At 42.2% G+C, this 20129-nt stretch overlaps 3 protein-coding genes across 3 annotated transcripts in view; 1 reads left to right on the top strand and 2 right to left on the bottom strand.

Moving 5' to 3' along the window:
- LOC310987545 (uncharacterized protein) overlaps positions 1-20129 on the bottom strand; it is a gene marked incomplete at both ends in the record, with an annotated part of 181470 nt that overhangs the window by 133030 nt on the left and 28311 nt on the right. The gene's annotated exons all lie outside the window — the stretch shown is intronic.
- The window catches only part of LOC310987599 (cytosolic 5'-nucleotidase 1A-like), a 48034-nt gene that overhangs the window by 18968 nt on the left and 8937 nt on the right, over positions 1-20129 (top strand). The window lies entirely within an intron of this gene.
- LOC310987203 (NACHT, LRR and PYD domains-containing protein 3-like) lies at positions 4347-19804 on the bottom strand (the record flags this gene model as incomplete). The annotated part of the gene is made up of 10 exons (XM_083973396.1): positions 4347-4903; positions 5608-5654; positions 14517-14690; positions 14782-14955; positions 15047-15220; positions 16873-17025; positions 17118-17291; positions 17405-19202; positions 19355-19580; positions 19715-19804. Coding segments are annotated over 10 exons (3567 nt in total), but the record flags the coding sequence as incomplete, so codon positions are not given.

Below are 20129 nucleotides of genomic sequence, written 5' to 3'. Positions count from 1 at the left end.
GTAGTTACGCACATGTTGTTTGTGTGCCGTCCTGCTGAAGGTTTTCACATGCATTTCATTGAGCACCTGCAATGTAAAAATCAAAAGATTCTTCTTGTAATAGTGTTCACAGCATGTACTATATCACACAGCACAACTACAGGGAGTACTGGCCCAAGAAGTAGGTGTCTATTATTTTCATACTAACCTTGACAGTCTGGACAAAAGAAGAGCCGGTGTAATACACAGCAGCTGATAGGTGCAGGTTCCCTGCAGGGTAGCTCCCCAGAAGCGGTTGACTCTTCCATTGTCTGCTGAACAGGCAACTCTGGTGGAGGCATGTCTGTGTCACAGAAAGGAATGTTCCTTTCACAAACGTGTGCACCTTGCAGTGTCTGGAGCAGGTGGGGCAGACCTTAAAAAGGTCAAGCAGGCACTCCTCATAGACCAAGTATTTCACCATGTCCTGCGGTCTCTTAGTTTGCTCTCTGTTGATACAGAAAATGACAGTCAACAAAATAGGATCACTGCTGCCTGTGCAGTGTGTGTATAGCTTTGCTGAGCTCCTATATCTAACACAACATTTTTTGTTCACATATGCAATGATTCAGCATTGTGGGAACTCCAGGGAAGCTGCACCCCAGGACTCCACGCTGCCCTTAAATGGGAACATTTTGTCCATAAAATTTGAGTGAGTGCAAGTACATTTTTCATTTACTTGCACATGTGCAATCAGTAAATTTGCCTCTTTATTTAGCACTGGTGGAATGTTGAAAGGATGACTCAAAGAATCTGGACTGTCATAACAGGTGTCAGGCAAATGTGTGTGAGAATCATGAAGGACAAGGAAATGTGAATATCTGCTCTGCAAATTGATATGTGTGTCAAAATTTTCTCAAAATTTAGCTCCTATAATTTTAAGTTAGGGGCCATTGTCCTCCTATTAAAAAAAAATTCTGGATGTGAGGGTCTATAGTCAGAGGTTGTTATATAAGCTCGTTTGAGACTTTTTTCACATTGCTTGACTATAAATATAATGACATGATTTTACTTGAAATGCTCTGAAAGAGTGACAGAGTAGAGTTGTAGGGAGAGAGGATTGTATTACTGTTCACAGGCGGTGTCGGCACAGTCAGACATGCTGGGATGGAAAGTGGAGTCATCAGGATCTGCAAAGCTAGAACTGATGTCAGATTCCTGAAAAGAGGAAAACTCCAAGACAGGGCACTTTGATGGTGGGCCGTCAGGTGGTGGAGCTTTCCGCTTCAGTGGAGTGGAATGCAAAATACCACAGAGATTGGATGTGGTGTCACCAACAGCAACGGTCTTGGTAACCACTGTAGCTTGAGAGCCTGGAAAATATACAGTATATGCAAACAGGGACAATAATGAGAGCTTGTAAGTGATCTTTTTTTTTTTTTTTTTACCTGACTCAGGTAACATAACCTACCTGTAGCATTTTCAAAATTGTTCAACAACTATATTTTCCCTATAGAATCTGTCTATTACACATCACACACATTCACAAATGTATAGCTAACCATACGTACATGTACATTGTCAACATACCTGCATTCTTTCTGATGCCAAGTGTCCTCAAAGACAGCTGAGTTGCCACACTCCGTTTCCTAACAAAATTGTCCGTCTGACATGCAACCTCTCTGGTGTCCTTCTTCAGGATGTCACACTGACACTCAGTTTCCCTTGTGGTTCTGAGGGACTAGTATATGAAGAGGGGTAACAATTAAAACTATTTCGGATTAGTCAAACATACTGAGGCATTTAAACACAACATTGCACCTTCTGATATTGGATATAACAACCTATACTGTTTATACTGTTTTACCAATAGCTATACAACAATAACAGTCCTCCCCATTCCATTGTGGCTTATAAAACAGGTGTTGAGTAGCTGTAGTTTTGAATCGACTAAAACTAGGTTATGGTGCATGCATAAATTACATGACAAGGTTAATCCAGGACAATGAATCTCTCTTGGTCCTCTCTGTCTCAAGTCTGATTAGTTATAATGACATAGCACGGACTATACACAGCAGCACGTAGTATATTATTTGTTTACATTACACGACTGTTACTCCGATGTATTCTATTTAACCCTCATATCCTGTTAAAAAATTACTAACGTCCTCCTGCCTTTTAGCCGACACATGTCGGCTAAAAGGCATGATCGCGTGACTTGCTGTGCAAAAACATGACATCATAATACGGCTAGAGAAGAGTTAAAAGACCATCAGACTTTTTACTAGACCTCAATCGACCAAGGGAAAGTGGTATAATCTGATATTTTAGGGTCGACCCCCCCCAGCACGCCCCAGCTGCGGCTCCGGGGGCGGTGAGTCCCCCGGGGCAGCGCGAGTAGCTTCACCCCGGCAACAGACTCATATGGCGGGGCCGGCCGGAGAGAATGCCCCGGACTTCGGAGCCACGTCCTCGCGGTAATATGAAGTCATATTTCAAAAACCGCCCAGAAACCTATATTTTGACTTCCCCTGATGTGAATTAAACCATGAAATAAAATAAAAATATATTTTTCTGGGCGTTTTCACCCAGGTGAAAACGTCTGGGTTTTGCGATTTTCAATGGATCTCTATGGGGACATTTTTTCATCCATACCAAACATATCATTCGTGTTTTTCATCCATAAAATGTGCTAACAGGATCTGAGGGTTAAACATTTTTTAAAACGCGCATAAGAGGCTGGAAGGCTCTGTGTTTTTAGGCGCCGAAAAAAGTTTACTTACACTGGCTGGTGGACTGGTAGCTCCGGCCGCAGTGGGAACGTTAGCTCCGGCCGCACTTGTGACAGCTCCGGCGGCAGTGGCAGCAGACGTCGTCGGAGCAGGTTGATGGAGGGCAGGCAGGGGGATAGTTGGCAACGCTCCCGGATTCAGCTGCAGCGGTTTGTCGGTGAACCCAAGCTGTCTCGGGTGAAAATTTGAAAAACTACCGGGCGTGAAGTGCGCGCTGCAGAGACAGGCTTTGGTGGTGGTGCACTTCTTCCCACCAGCACTCTGGACAAAAAAGACCCACCTGTCCTTCACTTTATCATCCCCGGGAAACGAGAATAAAGTGACTGAGCTGGCCCCCGAAGTCACACAGCCAGGAAAGACACACTTTCGAGAAGACGGCATCGCTAGCTAGCTCAAGAAAAACAACTGCGTACTGGTAACTGACTCAAAACGAGCGGGATAACCACCGATGCTAGCATTCTTGAAGTATTTATAATGTTACTGTGCACATGGGAGGAGTTATGAAAGTGGGGACGCCAGTGCGTCACGGCGCCCCCCTCTAAAGCCCGCCCTTAAAAACAAAGACCACTGAAGCAGAGTGAAACTGTGAAATCCTAAATTCTAAAATTAAGCACTGCACAGAAATGAGTATTTTTGCATGATTTTATCAATACATTTCGAACACTTTTAATATATTTTGAAACAAAACTCAAATTTCACTTTCCAGGGACTTTAATGACAAGAGGTGGTGATATGTTCATACAGCCTATGTGGGAATGCCAAAATAAAGAGGTAGATTAACCTTTTCCTTTTATCAATGTAAAGACCAAATGTGCCTGAGATCAGTTTTCAGATCAGATAAATCCTACTAGCACATTTATTTTGTGGCGTCCTCCTCTAGCTTTACCTCCTACCAGCAAACTAGCAACCAGCCACACATCGTCAGATTATTAAAAATAGAGGAGGAAAAGACGACATGCAGAGCTAACTTGGAGCTAACGTCCGGAGAGATGGGACTATTTTTTTCACAGTGGGGCTGTTTGATTAGATTATATTTCTGATTGAATAAAAACTACATGAAATTGATTGTGTATTCCTCTTTCATATTGTCTTTATTGGTAACCGTTTTATAAAAGCAATATAGCAATATATATTGCTTAATTATTTCACATCAGATTATTTACAGGACAGAGATGAATACAGTTGAATAATTATCTCAGTGGCATGTTAACAGAAAAATCATTAGCTGGTAGGATTAGTAGCTCATCAGCAGGAAATGCAGTAATGATTCAGTAAAACCACAAAGAAAAAGAAATCACATGTAATTCATTATATTCAGCGTCTCTACAACATTATGTTTGTTTCCAGTTGTGTTTATTGTCGTGTCTGTTTACCTGTGACCAGCTCACAAACAGCCTGTAAAGTTGAACATGAATCATCCATCTTTAAAAAAAGAGGAAGAAGTTTACAAGAATCATTGAGAAAATATTTTTTAAATCAACTGATTTAATCCATGAATGTGAAAACGTGAGTGAGAGACAGAGACAGACGTGTAGAGACTGAACTGTCTGTTCAACAGTGAGAAGGTTTCTGTGACAGGAGGAGACTCTGATTCACTCAACACAGAGACACTGAGGAACCAAACGACCAGACTCCAAACCCAGGATACAGAGGTTGAGTGAAGGTGGTGTTGAAGGTGTAGAGGTGGATCAGTGAGTCAGAGGAGACTCTGTAGAAGGACAGAGAGCAAGCAGGACAGTCCACATACACTGCTACTCTGTTAGAGACAGAGGAGGAGGAGGAGGAGGAGGAGGAGGAGGAGGAGGAGGAGATGATGTCTGTCTGTTTGCCATTGTGCCAGACGCAGTAACGACCATCAGAGCAGTACAGACTCCAGGACTGATCGTTCCCTCCAAACCAACAGTCATCACTGTATCCTTTCCTGCTGATTCCTCTGTAACTCACTGATATATGAACGTCTCCTCTCCTCTCGACCTCCCAGTAGCAGCGACCAGTCAGACCAGTTGAACACAGCAGCTGACGCCACTGGTCAAATCTGTCTGGATGATCAGGATATGACTGATGCTCCTCCACATGTGTCGCCTTCCTGTTGTTGTCAGACAGTTTGATGTTTGTGTTCACTGTGTTTGTGTCGATTGTGAGTCGACAGGAATCTGATGGAGAGAACAAGACACAGCTGCAGTTATTGATCATGTGATCAGTTATTGACAGTTTGATGAAGACTCATGACGTCAGTGATGTGACAGTGTGAAGATGGTTGAATGTGCTGCTCAAAGTTTAGTTTAGTTTATTTATTTATTTCATTCATTTATCGAGCATAAAAACAAAAAATTAAATAAACAATGACAATACTGTAACTCTTGAATGAAAGGGGGCAGAAAGAAGCGAACTTATATTGTCTACCCCTTGTTACAAAGAATTAATTCACAAATTAGATAGTACCTACATCCAAGCAAAGAAGAAATGGAAGAAGAAGAAGAAAAACATCAACAAACAACGTTTACAACAAAAGTGACATGAAATAAATTGAGCGGCTGCAGCCCAGCTACTCATCATCTTAATACATTTCTATTAAGTGTTGACATGCTACATGCAGTATAGACACATATATACATTTACTATCACATGCGCACATATACACATAAATACATAAACACCAATATCTGTATATAAATCCATACAAACAAAAATGTTCACACATACATGTACACACGCAGACACTTAAGCACATGTGTGTGTATACACCTTTACGTGTGGTTTTATTACATTTACACCAGGTCATATTTCTGAAACATGTTGTTTTTAACAGTTTTTTTTTTAAAATAAGTAAGTAAAAATAAAGTAAAAACACACTTACACTTCCTCGGACCTGGTGACAAACACTGGACTCCAGCAGGCTGCACTCTGAAAGGAGGAGGGGGGTCAGAGCAGCACGTTCTCTGTCAGCATGCACACATGGACATTACATGGCTCTCACACACACACTGTTTTATCACTGTGTTCACATGGAGGCTGGTATGTATGGATGAACACTGAGCACAGAGAAGAAGGAGCTGGAGTCTTTATCTAGTGATGATACAGAGCAGGAGGAGACGAGGAGGAAACACTTCATCATGTGTTTTCTCCATGTGATGTCACTTCAGTGTGAGACACACACTTTCACTCTCTGACTCTCAAGCTGCAAAACACACGTCACAGCAAATAAGATGAAGACACAACAGGTGAAGAAGAAGAAGAAGAGTGCAGCTGTGAACAGTGGATGGTTTCAGTGTTTGATGAGGAAGGAAACACACTCAACATGTTTGTTAGAGCTCAGTGAAACAGTGAGTTTAGTGAGAAACACTGAGTGTGAACACAACTAGTGTTTGTTTGAAGAAAACTCCCCAGGAAGCTGAAGAATGAGGCTGTGAGCAGGTTTCCACAGGAGCCACAGCAGCAGTGAGTGGATGAAGGAGCTCTAATAGAAACCATCTGATCACAGTGACAGGACGGATCAGGATCTCATGATCAATGACTCTGTTCTTCTCTGCTCTTCACACAGATCAGCTGCAACACACTGACTCACTGAGATCAGTCACATCATGTGGAACAAAGCAGCCGTCCTCAGGACCAGTCCTGAGCTCCATCAAACCTGTCCACACATTTTTACTGGACTTGAAGTCAGAGTCCAGAGGAAGCAGAGAAACTGTAGAGCAGAGAGAACCAGGCTCAGCTCAGAGCACATGGACTCAGACAGGAAGTGAAGCTCCAGCTGCTGGAGACTTTCATTAAGGAGCCACTTTGGCTGTCTTTACACTGCACGGTTCAAGTGGCCCAGATCGGATCTGTAACATGAATTTGTAAACGGGACAAAAGCGCATTGAATCGGATATTGTCGAATCAGATTCAGGCCCCTGTTTATGTGGAAATAAATCAGATACAAATCGGATATTTGCTATGGGTCACTTCTGATAGAACATAAATAGCAGGGGTGCAAACTTCTCAAAAGGTGCCAAGTTACCGGCCCCCTAGGGGTTCCGGGGGCATGCTCCCCCGGAACATTTAAAAAAAACAACAACTTTAAAGGTGATTTTACAGTCAATTTTAGCATGAGTCTAGGGTCCAGATTTACTCAGGTTTGCACAGCTTTTGCTCGTGTTAAACCTGCACAATCTGTCTCTCCCCAGTCTGTGGTCAGTTTATCCAGATATCGCCTGTTAGGAAATTTGCTCCAACGTTTGTTTTAGGAGAAATACAGAGGTAGTCTGAGGCTAGTAGGCTACATCCATGCTACCGGCACGTCTCAGAGGCAGTAGCCGGTCTACTGAACCGATAGCCCGGGGCCGACTCCGTCGTCTTCACGCTGGCGATAACGAGCCGAGTAACTTTATCCAAAAGTTTTTAGAGGTTTCAGGGCTGTATGTTAACTTTTTCAGCAGCACTAGTGCTACAGAGGCTGACAGTTTTTTAGCACAGGACCAGAGAGTTGTAGCACACCCTAAAGAGGCCCATCACCTCTACAGAATATGTTATCCACAATAACTCGAAATGTTTTCAGATACAGAAGAAGAATCTTTATTACACTTTAACCAACTCATTATAACAGGCGTGACATATTTACTAGGGGTGAAACAGTTCACAAAATCCACTTTTCGGTTTGGTTCACGGTTTTGTGCTCACGGTTTTCGGTTCGGTTTGGTATACTTTGATTGTTGGGAAAATCAATCATGTCTTGTATATTCAGGTTAAAACTGAAAGAATGTGGCAGTCTGACATCTGATCCATCATTGTGACAGGCTGATGTTAAAAATAGGTGAGATTCTGGCGGCAAGAAAGTTGATAGTTCCAACATGTTTTAATTTATTGGGCAAAGAAAATTATCTAACAAATGCTAAGAACAATTAGATATTGAAATATATAACCTATATTAATTGTGGTTCTTACAAAAATTATATCTTATAAAATATAAAAACTAAAATGTTTCTTAAAACTCTGCCCCTTTCATTAGTGCATACAAAATAATTTAACTTTAGCCTACTACTTTTACAACCACATTACCAGCAACATAAAGTGAAACAGAGGCAGAGGTGTCCTGCCACAGTCTCGTTTGGGCTCTCACCGAAATAAAACCCACTATTATTATTGTGGTGTTCAACAGCATTTCAGCACTGTCACTGTCACTGTCAGTCAGCCGCTTCTAATAAATGCTAAACGCGCTTATCTTATCTTTTTAATTATTATCAATGACTTCCAGTAACTTATTCCCTACAAACCTCGGGGTGATCACCCCCACTGACTCTAAAACATTGCCATTTAATCTTTTTGAATGCACAACGGACAACGATGGAATTTACGAGACTTTTTTTAATCCTGATGCAAACTATATTGTCTCCAACTCTGCAAAACTGTCATGCAAATATTTTTCTGAAAGTCAGTTTAACAATTTATGTCATCAGGGAGACCCCATTGTTTTTTCCACTTTTCATTTGAATATCCGCAGTTTGTCTAAAATGTATGATTGTCTGAAAACTTATTTATCAACTCTGACTCACTCCTTTTCAGTCTTAGCGTTTTCTGAAACATGGTTAACTGACAACCTTCTCAGTCTCTTTCCTTTATCAAATTATAACTCATCTCACTCCTGCAGAAATAATAGAACAGGAGGAGGAGTGTCACTGTATGTGTCGAATGCCTATAATTTCATTAGTAGAAAAGATCTGAGTGCTGACTTTGCTACGACGCATGTGGAATCTGTATTTATAGATCTTGCACTTGGTAGAAAAAACGTTATAGTCGGATGTATCTATAGACCTCCCGACTCAGATATAATTACATTTAATGACGCACTATATTCTACCTTAGAAAATATAAATAAGGAAAATAAATTGTGTGTCTTACTGGGGGATTTTAACATCAATCTGCTTAAAGATGATCAGAGATCCACAACTGACTTTTTAAATACACTTTACTATGAAATTGTTTTCCCCCTAATAACAAAGCCAACCAGAATTACTAAATCTTCAGCCTCATTATCGATAATATTCTTTTCAACTCTCTGGACTATGAAGTCAACTCTGGTCTACTATTGTGTGATATATCTGATCATCTTCCGATTTTCCAGATTGTATATGCGATTGATCCTCCTAACCTTATAAATTCTACATGTGTACTAAATAACTGTAACTAAATTCCGCAAATTCACTAGAAATAACTTGGAATCTTTCAAAACAGCCATCAGTCACCTTCCCTGGGATGAGATCCTCAGGTTGAATGATGTTGATGCAGCCTATAATTTTTTGTATTTATTAATTCTGCTTTAGAAGCATCTTTTCCCTTGTTCAACCCTAAGTCTAAAACTAATTCTTCTAAAGGGAAACCATAGATTACTGAAGATCTAAAGAAACGCTCCCGTAAAAAAAAAAAAACTTTATAGGAAAACCATTACTAATCCCACCTCTTTGAATATTGAAACTTACAAGAAATATAAAAATAAATTTACAGCTGTTCTAAGAAAAACTAAAAAAAAGTATTATGCAGAAAAATTCATCCAGGCCTCTAACGACATCAAGTCAACCTGGAACCTTATTAATCATCTGCTCAACCGTAAAAAATGATCATCTGCATCACCAACATTAATGTATGGGAATGTGGGGACGTTTTCAAACCCCGATGAAATAGCAAATGGCTTTAACAATTTTTTTGTTAATGTTGGCTCTGTCCTGGCATCAAGTTTCTCGGATGCTGGTGAGAACCCCTGTTGTTTTATTAAGGGGCAATATCCTCCTTTTAACACCTTCGATCCTCCAACTATACAAGAGGTCCATAATATCATCTTGGAATTAAAGAACTCAGCCCCAGGCCACGATGGCATAAAGAGCATTTTGATTAAAGAAACCATTGATCATTTAGTTTCTCCTTTAACCCATATTCTCTCCTTATCACTGCAATCTGGTAATATCCCACATGATTTAAAAATAGCTAAAGTCACCCCTATTTTTAAAACGGGCGATACTGACAATTTTGGAAATTATCGACCTATATCCATCCGGCCCTGTATCTCTAAATTACTGGAGAAATTAGTTTACTCTAGAATATTGAGGCACCTACAAGAACATAATATTTTTCATGATCACCAGTATGGATTTCGTAAAAAAACATTCTACAGAGCATGCATTACTTCAGTTAACTAATATTATTTCATCTGCTATGGACCAGAAAAAATTTGCCCTTGGGGTCTTTCTAGACTTAACTAAGGCATTCGATACTGTCAACCACAGTATTTTGATTGCCAAATTAAATAGATACGGTGTGGAGGATATTGCCCTGAATTGGTTCAAAAATTATTTATTGAACAGGCAACAATATGTGACATTTAATGGCCACTCCAGTATTCTACACAGGGTGCCTCAAGGCTCTATTTTGGGCCCTTTATTATTTTTGATTTATATAAACGATTTAGCTTTATCTTGTACACATTTTCTTCCTGTGTTATTTGCTGATGACACTACTCTTATAGCAACTCATAATAACTTTAATTATCTGATTGATTCTGTGAACGATGATTTATCTTCAATTTCAAAATGGTTTCAACTGAATAAATTAACACTCAATGTGAAGAAATGTAACTTTGTAATCTTTTGCAATATTAACAAGTCTTACCCTAAAGATCAAGCTAAATTATACATTAATGGAATAGAAATGACCCAAGTCAAAACTACCAAATTCCTCGGAATATTAGTTGATGAAAGACTTGATTGGACAAATCACATAGACCTTGTTTGCAAGAGATTAACAAAGATGATGGGCATCCTAAGAAAAGTGTGCCCATTTATACATCCTTCTGCTCATTTAACGTTATATTATAGTTTTTTATTTCCTTATTTGAACTACTGTAACATGGTCTGGGCAGCTACATCTCCTACACATCTCAAGAAATTATGTACTATTCAGAAGAGATTCATAAGCTCCGTCAGCACCACTATTCACAAAGTATTCTCTTCTACCAATCACAAATTGAATAACTATCAGATTTGTTTGTTTATTCACAAGTTTATTTACAGGAACCAAGATCTCCCTGTCACTTTTCAAAATTTCTTTACCTTCACTCATAATGTACATTCCCACCGCACTAGACACAGTAATAATCTTACTCCCCTTTACCCGCACATCACACCATCAGTTTAACTCATTGGCTGCCATTGACGTCTATAGACGTCAATCTAATTACAACCGTTCACTGCCATTGACGTCGATAGACGTCAATTCCGTTTTTCAACGGGAAGGGCTGGGGGACGGTCTGGCGGAGCTTGTCCATCAATATCAGGCTTGTAAACTAGTGTAATGACGTGTAGGTGCCCTGTAGGCCCTGTAGGGGGCAGCAGTGCCCTCTTTGGATGAGAGATCAGCATTGATTATGAGAAGAAGAAGCGAGATGACAAGAGATATGCTAAAGAAACTTATGCACGGAGCCTATGTGTTCCGCACGTCGGCACATTATGTACCGTGTGTGTCGCGGTAGTTCGGAGAGGAAGAGGGTCGCGATCGTGAGAAAATGACGGAGATCATTGAAAAAGACACCGACGCTGGACACCGGCGATCAAGCCGGGCCGAGTGGTAAGAATCAGCAGCTGACGGTGCGTCACCACAGACCAGAGCCCAGCTCAACTGACGGCTCGGTGGACGTGACCCGAGCGATTCCGTCCGGATCAACCAGGAGCAGCAGAGACTCGTCCCCACGCTCCAGAAAGACATGAAGGTAATAATATAATACATCAATGGTAAAAATAATAAAATAAACTAACTTGCTAGCGAGCTAACTTTTACTGCTTATAGAAGGGCGGATCGCTTTGATCGGAAAGGTTAAAAAAAAAAACTCCACATCACACTTGACTACATCTAAGAGATGTATTTTTATGGTAATTCTATATATTTCTATAATTTACAGGTGGTGGATCGAGCAGTGGTCGACCATGGGGCAGAGGTCATGTGACAGCTACAAACGAACAAAAAAGTTAATGCATTTTTACTGATATTTGTAAATACATTATTATTTTGCCATCAAAAGTCCTTTCTCAGTGTTGTTTTTGTTGTTTTATAGAAGGAGAACACTGTTCAGATGTGTGAGGTGTCACTAAAGCAAAAAATATCAACGTCAAAGTCACTGTTCTGCTTGACATGTTTCTTTCCACAAAAAGCTTGTTTTCTCAGTGTTTTGGTCAAAAACGGCTGTTTTTGGCGAAACCAGCCTACGTTCTACTGCTGTTTACAAAAGAACGGAAAAAGGTAGAAACAAACTTTTTTTTCCTATTGAACGAAGAGAGTCTACTCTTTCTCTTGGTAGTTTCGGTGTTTATATAGTCATAGAACACAATATTCTGTGGGTCTTATAAGATCGTTCAAAATGCTCTAAAACGGCTGGCAGTATGGGGCTCTCTGCTCTGAAAATGGCTGGCAGCCAATGAGTTAATATGACTTACAGAGGTCCTATGTTTTGGAATGGACTATACCTCCTTCATTAAGATCCATTTCTTCTTATTCACTTTTTAAAAAGCAGTTAAAAATACATCTCAACTTCTCTTGAATTTCCCGCTCTTTCCTCTCTCTCTTTCGCTCTCTCCATATCCCACATCCTTACTCTGTCTTTTTATGAGTTTAATTAATTAATTTTTTGTATATTATCTCTATTGTCTTTATTTGTTACCGAATCACTTTGCACTTTATTTCTTTATTTTTTTCTCATTTCTGTTTTCTTTTGCTCATATAACATTGATTATGTATGCACTTTATCTCTTTTTTTATGTTTATTTGTTAGCCATTGAAATTTGTCTTGTTGTAATTTGTTATAGGGGTGGAACCTATGTACAAGCCAACCGGCTTCGTTCCCTCCTTGCACCATTGAAATTTGTGTGCTAAATAAATAAACTCTAAACTCTATCGCTAATTGGTCGCGATCGCGATCATCACACACACGCGGTCCCATTCAGCAGACCTATAAAATGCTAATGTTGGTCTCATTGATTAAATCTAACAACTGTGGCAGTCGCGTTAGTTAGTTTGTATGAAAAGTGAAGCTTCAGGTGTGTATTGCTGGACAGAAGAGGAGTGCTGCCACCACTTGTTTTCATCCAGATAAGGTGCATGCGCCTTAAAGAGACAGGTGCATTGCCTCGCCACATACCCCCCTACATACATAATTTTTTTTTTATTGCGGATTTACACAAATCACACAAATGACCCATTTGGGATCCAAAACGGCGAATTTCGCTGAAAGGTGACAAGTTTGCACCGTCAAAAAAAAAAAAAGGAAATAGACCAATATAGGCAACAAATCGTAATTGGTCAAAAGTGTTTGAGCAGCACAAACAGAGTCTGAAAACAGCTGTTTGATCACACACACATTCAGCCACAAACACTGATTATTACACTGTTCACTACACTCACTCTCTTCTGATTGACAGCTCCAGGCCTCTGGACAGTGATGACATCTGGATGTCACACTTGTGATTTACTGTCTCCTCAACACAACAACAGATCTCATCAGGACAAGATCAGGATCTCAGAGAGACTGAGCTGATTATTGATCATCAATATCTGACCAGACAGAGACCTGATGGTGCCGCCTGATTTCTGTCTCTTATTCCCTCCTTGGTTGGAGACGCTTGGAGACGAATGTCTCTGAGCAGTGGACATGGTTTGATTCTTGTTGCTGTGTTGTTATTAGTGTGTCCACACTCAACAGGTGTCTACAGTCTCAGGGACTGTTCAGGTCAAACACTCTGTTGGTTCAGCAGCAGTTAGAGGTATAGGGTTGGAGATTCTGGAAAAACGGTTCTAGCAGGCCACATTTTGAAAATACACAAGTCAAAAGTCCCAGCCCCTTTCCTCAGACTTCTCTCTGAAGCCACGCCTTCACCTTTACGTAGATGTGGGTGAGGACACCTAAGGCGCATTGCCAGAGCTACATTGCCACTCATCAGACTGGAGTGTGGCTTTCTGCAGACCTGGGTGAAGACTGTGATCGCACATGCGAGAGGAGGGAGAGAGGGAGAGATGGCAGCTTGATTGGGCGTAGGCAGAACCAGACATGAAGGCATCTGATTGGTTTTTCCTTTTCAGACTGAAAAGCATGGATTGGTCAGAGTTTTGTCAGTCCTGCAGCTGCCACAGAGGTCTGATTGTTTTCGTTCCTTTTTCTGAAAACATAATGAATTGACTACTCTCAGGATAGAAGGACCATTTCACCCAGTATAACAAAAACGGTTTCTGAACATGATTACCAACCAACTTACAACCTAACTTTAAAGCAGCTGCAGCTGAAATGTTGTTGTTGATACACTCTGAAATAAAGTCTGATCAAAACATCTGGAGAGACTCAGAGCACAGCTGCCAACAGCTGGTTTCATCACTGACATCTCTTCTCCTGAATATGACACAGTGAGTCATGATGAGACACAGAAGTCATGAGGAGAAACTCCTGATCCCAGTAGTTCATCACTGTGACGGATGGAAGCTGCACAGCTCATGTTTGAAACACTCAGAGATTTTGGCTTCAGTATAAACTGTGTTGGGACGAGTCAGACTGTGACAGAGGACGTCAGTGGAGTGGGCGGAGCTTCCATGTGGCCTACACCACCTCTGGATATGGTCTGAGTGATCAGATCTGATGTCATCAATGCATTAATCACCTGAGACAGATGTTAATACCAGGTGTGAACGGGGCCATAGAAAATGTTACAGCTCCTCCTCCTCTATCAGACAGTGTGTGTGGCTGCAGCAGCCTCTCCTTACCTGAGAGAGTCCAGTCTCCAGTCTGGATCCTCCAGTCCAGCTGACAGCAGCTTCACTCCTGAGGCTCCTGGATGATTGTAGCTCAGGTCCAGCTCTCTCAGATGGGAGGGGTTGGAGCTCAGAGCTGAGGCCAGAGAAGCACAGCCTTCCTCTGTGACCAGACATCCTGACAAACTGAACACACACAACAACAAACAGGAAACCACTGTCAACACCTGGAGGTGTGTTCAAGTGTCATCAGATAAACAGCTTAATGGATCCTCACCTGAGAGTCTCCAGTGTACAGTGTGAACTCTCCAGTCCACCAGACAGCAGCTTCACTCCCAAGTCCTGCAGGTTGTTGTTACTCAGGTCCAGGTGTCTCAGATGGGAGGGGTTGGAACTCAGAGCTGAGGCCAGAGAAGCACAGCCTTCCTCTGTGACCAGACATCCTGACAAACTGAACACACACAACAACAAACAGGAAACCACTGTCAACACCTGGAGGTGTGTTCAAGTGTCATCAGATAAACAGCTTAATGGATCCTCACCTGAGAGTCTCCAGTGTACAGTGTGAACTCTCCAGTCCACCAGACAGCAGCTTCACTCCCAAGTCCTGCAGGTTGTTGTTACTCAGGTCCAGGTGTCTCAGATGGGAGGGGTTGGAACTCAGAGCTGAGGCCAGAGAAGCACAGCCTTCCTCTGTGACCAGACATCCTGACAGACTGAACACACACAACAACACACAGGAAACCACTGTCAACACCTTCCGTCTGTTTCAGAAAGCGGGATTAGTGGAAACTCTGAGTATGCTGAGCCTGAGATGAGGGAAACTCTGAGTTTTCCGTTTCAGAGAGCCGGATCAGCGTAATGCTGAGTCAGTCACTATGGCAACATGTGCTGTGAAGCAAACCTGCTCCCTGGCAGGTTTGATCCATCTAAACCTAAGGTTGATGCTGAGCGTGGAGCAGGAAGGAGAGACATCGTGTCATTTAGTGAATGAAGTCATGGACGTGGATGTGAAACTTATTTAAAGGCTGTAGTAGAGCGGATCATTACAGTAGATTCTGTTGGAAGATTTATTACCTCTATAAAAGATAGCTACTGTTTAACCACACATTGTGGATAGGCGATAATTCATTATCATCAGAGCAGATTTTATATTTATTTTTCGTCATTACATTCTTAACAGCTTTTTAAAAGTAGTTATTTTATTCTTTTTTTCTTTTCTTTTCTTTTTTACATCAGAGACAGTGAAGGCAGCAGCATGACAACGGCTCGACGGGCTGCATATCGCTCTGTTAGCCTATAAGACAAGACCTTGGGACAGTGTGAACAGAAATTGTTATACATGATATTGAAGATACAGTGAACCTCTGTCGGCTCATCTGTGTCCATAGCAACTATTCAGCAATTAAATAAACCGAAGCCAAATATTGCAACATTAAAGTAAAAGCTAAATGTCTTACTGTTTGATTTGAAGTGGATACAGCTGAACAGATCAATAGAGCTATCAAATTTAAATGGGCATTTTTGAGAGGCCACAGATTACACACAACCACATAGGCTACTATTTTATATAATCATGAGAAAATGCATTGCCGACCAAAATGTATGATAAACCCTTGGTTTCGAACCCGGGCTGACTGCATAAAAGGCACATGAGCTACCAAGTGAGCTATATGACAACATACAGTATTTGTATTTTAATGAGCTTTTGTTCCATTGTCAGAGTTTTTTAGAGAACACACTGCACTCTTTTTCCCATGTCAGCTCATGCAGTTTCGGCTCAATTTGATGTTTTTAATGTGTTCATACTCCACATAAGCCTCCATTAAACTCTCAAGTTGGGTTGGAGTGAAATTCACGGCTCTATTTGTTTCTTTCTGTCATTGTGAATCGTGTCATCTGTGCTCCACTGATGATGGCTTCTTGTGCTCATGGTGAACGCATCTTCCCCAGGCTCAACATACTCTGGGTTGATTGATCTATTTTTTTTTTTTTTTTTTTTAAGTATATTTTGGGCATTTATGCCTTTATAGATAGTACAGTTGAGACAGACAGGAAACGGGGAGGCAGAGAGAGGGGGAATGACATGCAGTAATTGGCGCCCGACGCGGGACTCGAACCAGGGCCGACTGCAGCGAGGACTGTGCCTCTATACATGGGGCGCCCGCTCTCACCACTACACCACGCAACGCCCCGATTGAACTAATTTTGATCACCTCTTCTGAAACCAAAAACTCTTTTGGTTCCAGTTAAGGCTCAATCAAGCCTGAGCTAGGGATTTGACTCTGAGTTTGTTGAGCCTGCTTCCAGAAACGGACCACTGCTGTGTCATCAGTGTCAACAGATAAACAGCTTGATGGATCCTCACCTGAGAGTCTCCAGTCCACCAGACAGCAGCTTCACTCCTGAGTCCTGAAGTTTGTTGTTACTCAGGTTCAGGTGTCTCAGATGGGAGGGGTTGGAGTTCAGAGCTGAGGCCAGAGAAGCACAGCCTTCCACTGTGACCAGACATCCTGACAGACTGAACACACACAACAACACACAGGAAGCCACTGTCAACACCTGCTGCTGTGTTGAAGTGTCATCAGAAAAAACAACTTGATGGATCCTCACCTGAGAGTCTCCAGTCTACAGTGTGGACTCTCCAGTCCACCAGACAGCAGCTTCACTCCTGAGTCCTGCAGGTTGTTGTTACTCAGGTCCAGCTCTCTCAGACTAGAGGACTGGGAGCTGAGGACTGAGGACAGAGCTTCACAGCTTCTCTTTGAGAGGTTACAGCTGCTCATTCTGAAGAGATAAACAGGCGAATTAAAGAAGAAAGGAATTTATTTTCTGTCCTGTTGAAAACACAGACCGGTCATTATATAATGATGAATAAATCCAACTATCTCTACACTTACAGAGCTTTGTTAGAGGCTTTGACCACTGGCAGCAGCCTCAGAAGAGCCTCCTCTGAAGCAGAGTATTTCCTCAAGTCAAACTCATCTAGATCTTCTCCTGATGACAGTAAGATGAAGACCAGAGCCGACCATTGACCAGGAGACAGTTTATCTGTGGAGAGACGTCCGGATCTCAGGGACTGTTGGATCTCCTCCACTAGAGAACGATCGTTCAGTTCATTCAGACAGTGGAACAGGTTGATGCTTTTTTCTGCAGAGGGAGTCTCTTCGATCTTCTTCTTGATGTACTGGACTGTTTCCTGATTGGACCGTGACTTACTTCCTGTCTTTGTCATCAGACCTCGTAGGTGATTCTGATTAATCTTCAGTGAAAGACCCAGGAGGAAGCGGAGGAACAAGTCCAGGTGTCCATTTGGACTCTCTAAGGCCTTGTCCACAGCACTCTGGTAGAAAGGTGTAAATGTGTCTTTAAACACTTGAGACCACAGAGATGTTGTTTGTTGTTGTGACATCAGGTTGAGTCCAGAGTTGATGAAGGTCAGATGGACATGAAGAGCAGCCAGAAACTCCTGAACACTCAGATGGATGAAGCAGAACACCTTGTCCTGGTACAGGCCTCTCTCCTCTTTAAAGATCTGTGTGAACACTCCTGAGTACACTGAGGCTGCTGTGATATCGATGCCACACTCTGTCAGGTCTGATTCATAGAAGATCAGGTTTCCTTTCTGCAGCTGCTCAAAAGCCAGTTTTCCCAGAGACTCAATCATCTTCCTGCTCTCTGGACTCCAGTGTGGATCTGTCTCAGCTCCTCCATCATACTTGACCTTCTTCAGTTTTAGATAAACCACCAGGAAGTGGATGTACATCTCAGTCAGGGTCTTGGGCAGCTCTCCTCCCTCTCTGGTCTTCAATACCTCCTCCAGAACTGTAGCAGTGATCCAGCAGAAGACTGGGATGTGGCACATGATGTGGAGGCTTCGTGATGTCTTGATGTGGGAGATGATCTCTCCGGCCTGCTCCTCATCACTGAACCTCTTCCTGAAGTAATCCTCCTTCTGTGGGTCAGTGAACCCTCTGACCTCTGTCACCATGTCAACACACTGAGGAGGGATCTGATTGGCTGCTGCAGGTCTTGTGGTTATCCAGAGGCGAGCAGAGGGAAGCAGTTTCCCCCTGATGAGGTTGGTCAGCAGCACGTTGACTGAGGTGGACTCTGTCACATCAGTCAGGATCTCAGTGTTGTGGAAGTCCAGAGGAAGTCGACACTCGTCCAGGCCGTCAAAGATGAAGACGACCTGGAACTGATCAAACCTGCAGACTCCTGCTTCTTTGGTTTCAGAGAAGAAGTGATGAACAAGTTCCACCAAGCTGAACTTTTTCTCTTTCAGCACATTCAGCTCTCTGAAGGTGAAGGGAAATGTGAAGTGTATGTCCTGGTTGGTTTTGTCTTCAGCCCAGTCCAGAGTGAACTTCTGTGTTAAGACTGTTTTCCCAATGCCAGCCACTCCCTTGGTCATCACTGTTCTGATTGGTCGGTCTCTTCCTGGTGAGGCTTTAACGATGTCTTCTTGTCTGATGGTTGTTTCTGGTCTGCCTGGTCTCCTTGAAGCTGTTTCAATCTGTCTGACCTCATGTTCATCATTGACCCCTCCAGCCCCTCCCTCAGTGATGTAGAGCTCTGTGTAGATCTGGTTCAGAAGGGTTTGGTGTCCTGCTTTAGAGATCCCCTCAAACACACACTGGAACTTCTTCTTCAGGTCAGATTTGAGTTTACGACGACAAACTGCAGCAAGATGTTCTGAATGAAAACACAAGAAATCAGACCAATAATAAATATAACATGTTAATTCCTCTAAATAACGACTATATGAACATGTTTCCCTCCATATGTTGATGTCAGTGAACGTCTCATTTGTCCATCATGTTGAATCTTTACAGAAATCCTCTTACTGCTCTGCAGACGCTCAGCCAGCTCCTCCTGCTTCCTGCTCCTCAGGAGCTTCACTGTGATCTTCTCTAACGCCTCTCTGATGCTCCTCTGCTCTTCATCCTCACCGTCCACCACCTCCTCATCCTCCCTCTGACTCCCTGAGCATTCTGGGTAATCTGGACTCAGAAGCTTGTGGATCTTCTTCAGCTCGTTCTTCACAAAAGTGACCATGTTCTCCTCCAGCAGCTGGAACAGAAACTCTATGAGTGACAGCATCAAACCAAAACCTGACAGACTGACAATCCAATGGTGTCAAAGTGCAGCATGGAGATGATGGTGAACACAACAGATGTAACAGCAGCTGTTGGACATGTACCCACCAAAAACATGGAGTCCAGGTGTGTTTGATGCTGCTGGGCAGACTGATCACTGGGAACCTCTGAGCTCTCCTGGTCCACTCTGTGGAAGAATCAGTGTCAGGTCAACATCAGTACAGAGAGATAATACAAGATGGACTTTATATCAGAGACACTTTGATTTCAGACCTGGTCCAACAACACGTCATACAAACTGGTTCATTTCTACAATAACCTGAATCTCACTGTCAGTTACAGCTTACATCTGATCAGCTGATCCACGTCCTCCTTTAAAGTCAATGAACCGATCATTTGACTGGTCGCTCTTTAAAGACAGACAGCTGGGTTCAGGAGAGTCTGGTCTCTGCTGCTGGATCCTGAAACAACAACACAACTGATAAATGTGCATGTTGGAGAAAAACTGATGAAAAATATCTTA

This window comes from Trachurus trachurus (assembly GCF_905171665.1).
Source record: "Trachurus trachurus genome assembly, chromosome: 6".
NCBI classification, from domain to species: domain Eukaryota; kingdom Metazoa; phylum Chordata; class Actinopteri; order Carangiformes; family Carangidae; genus Trachurus; species Trachurus trachurus.
The sequence above is the reverse complement of the archived record's forward strand: the minus strand, read 5'-3'. Positions and strand labels throughout refer to the sequence as shown.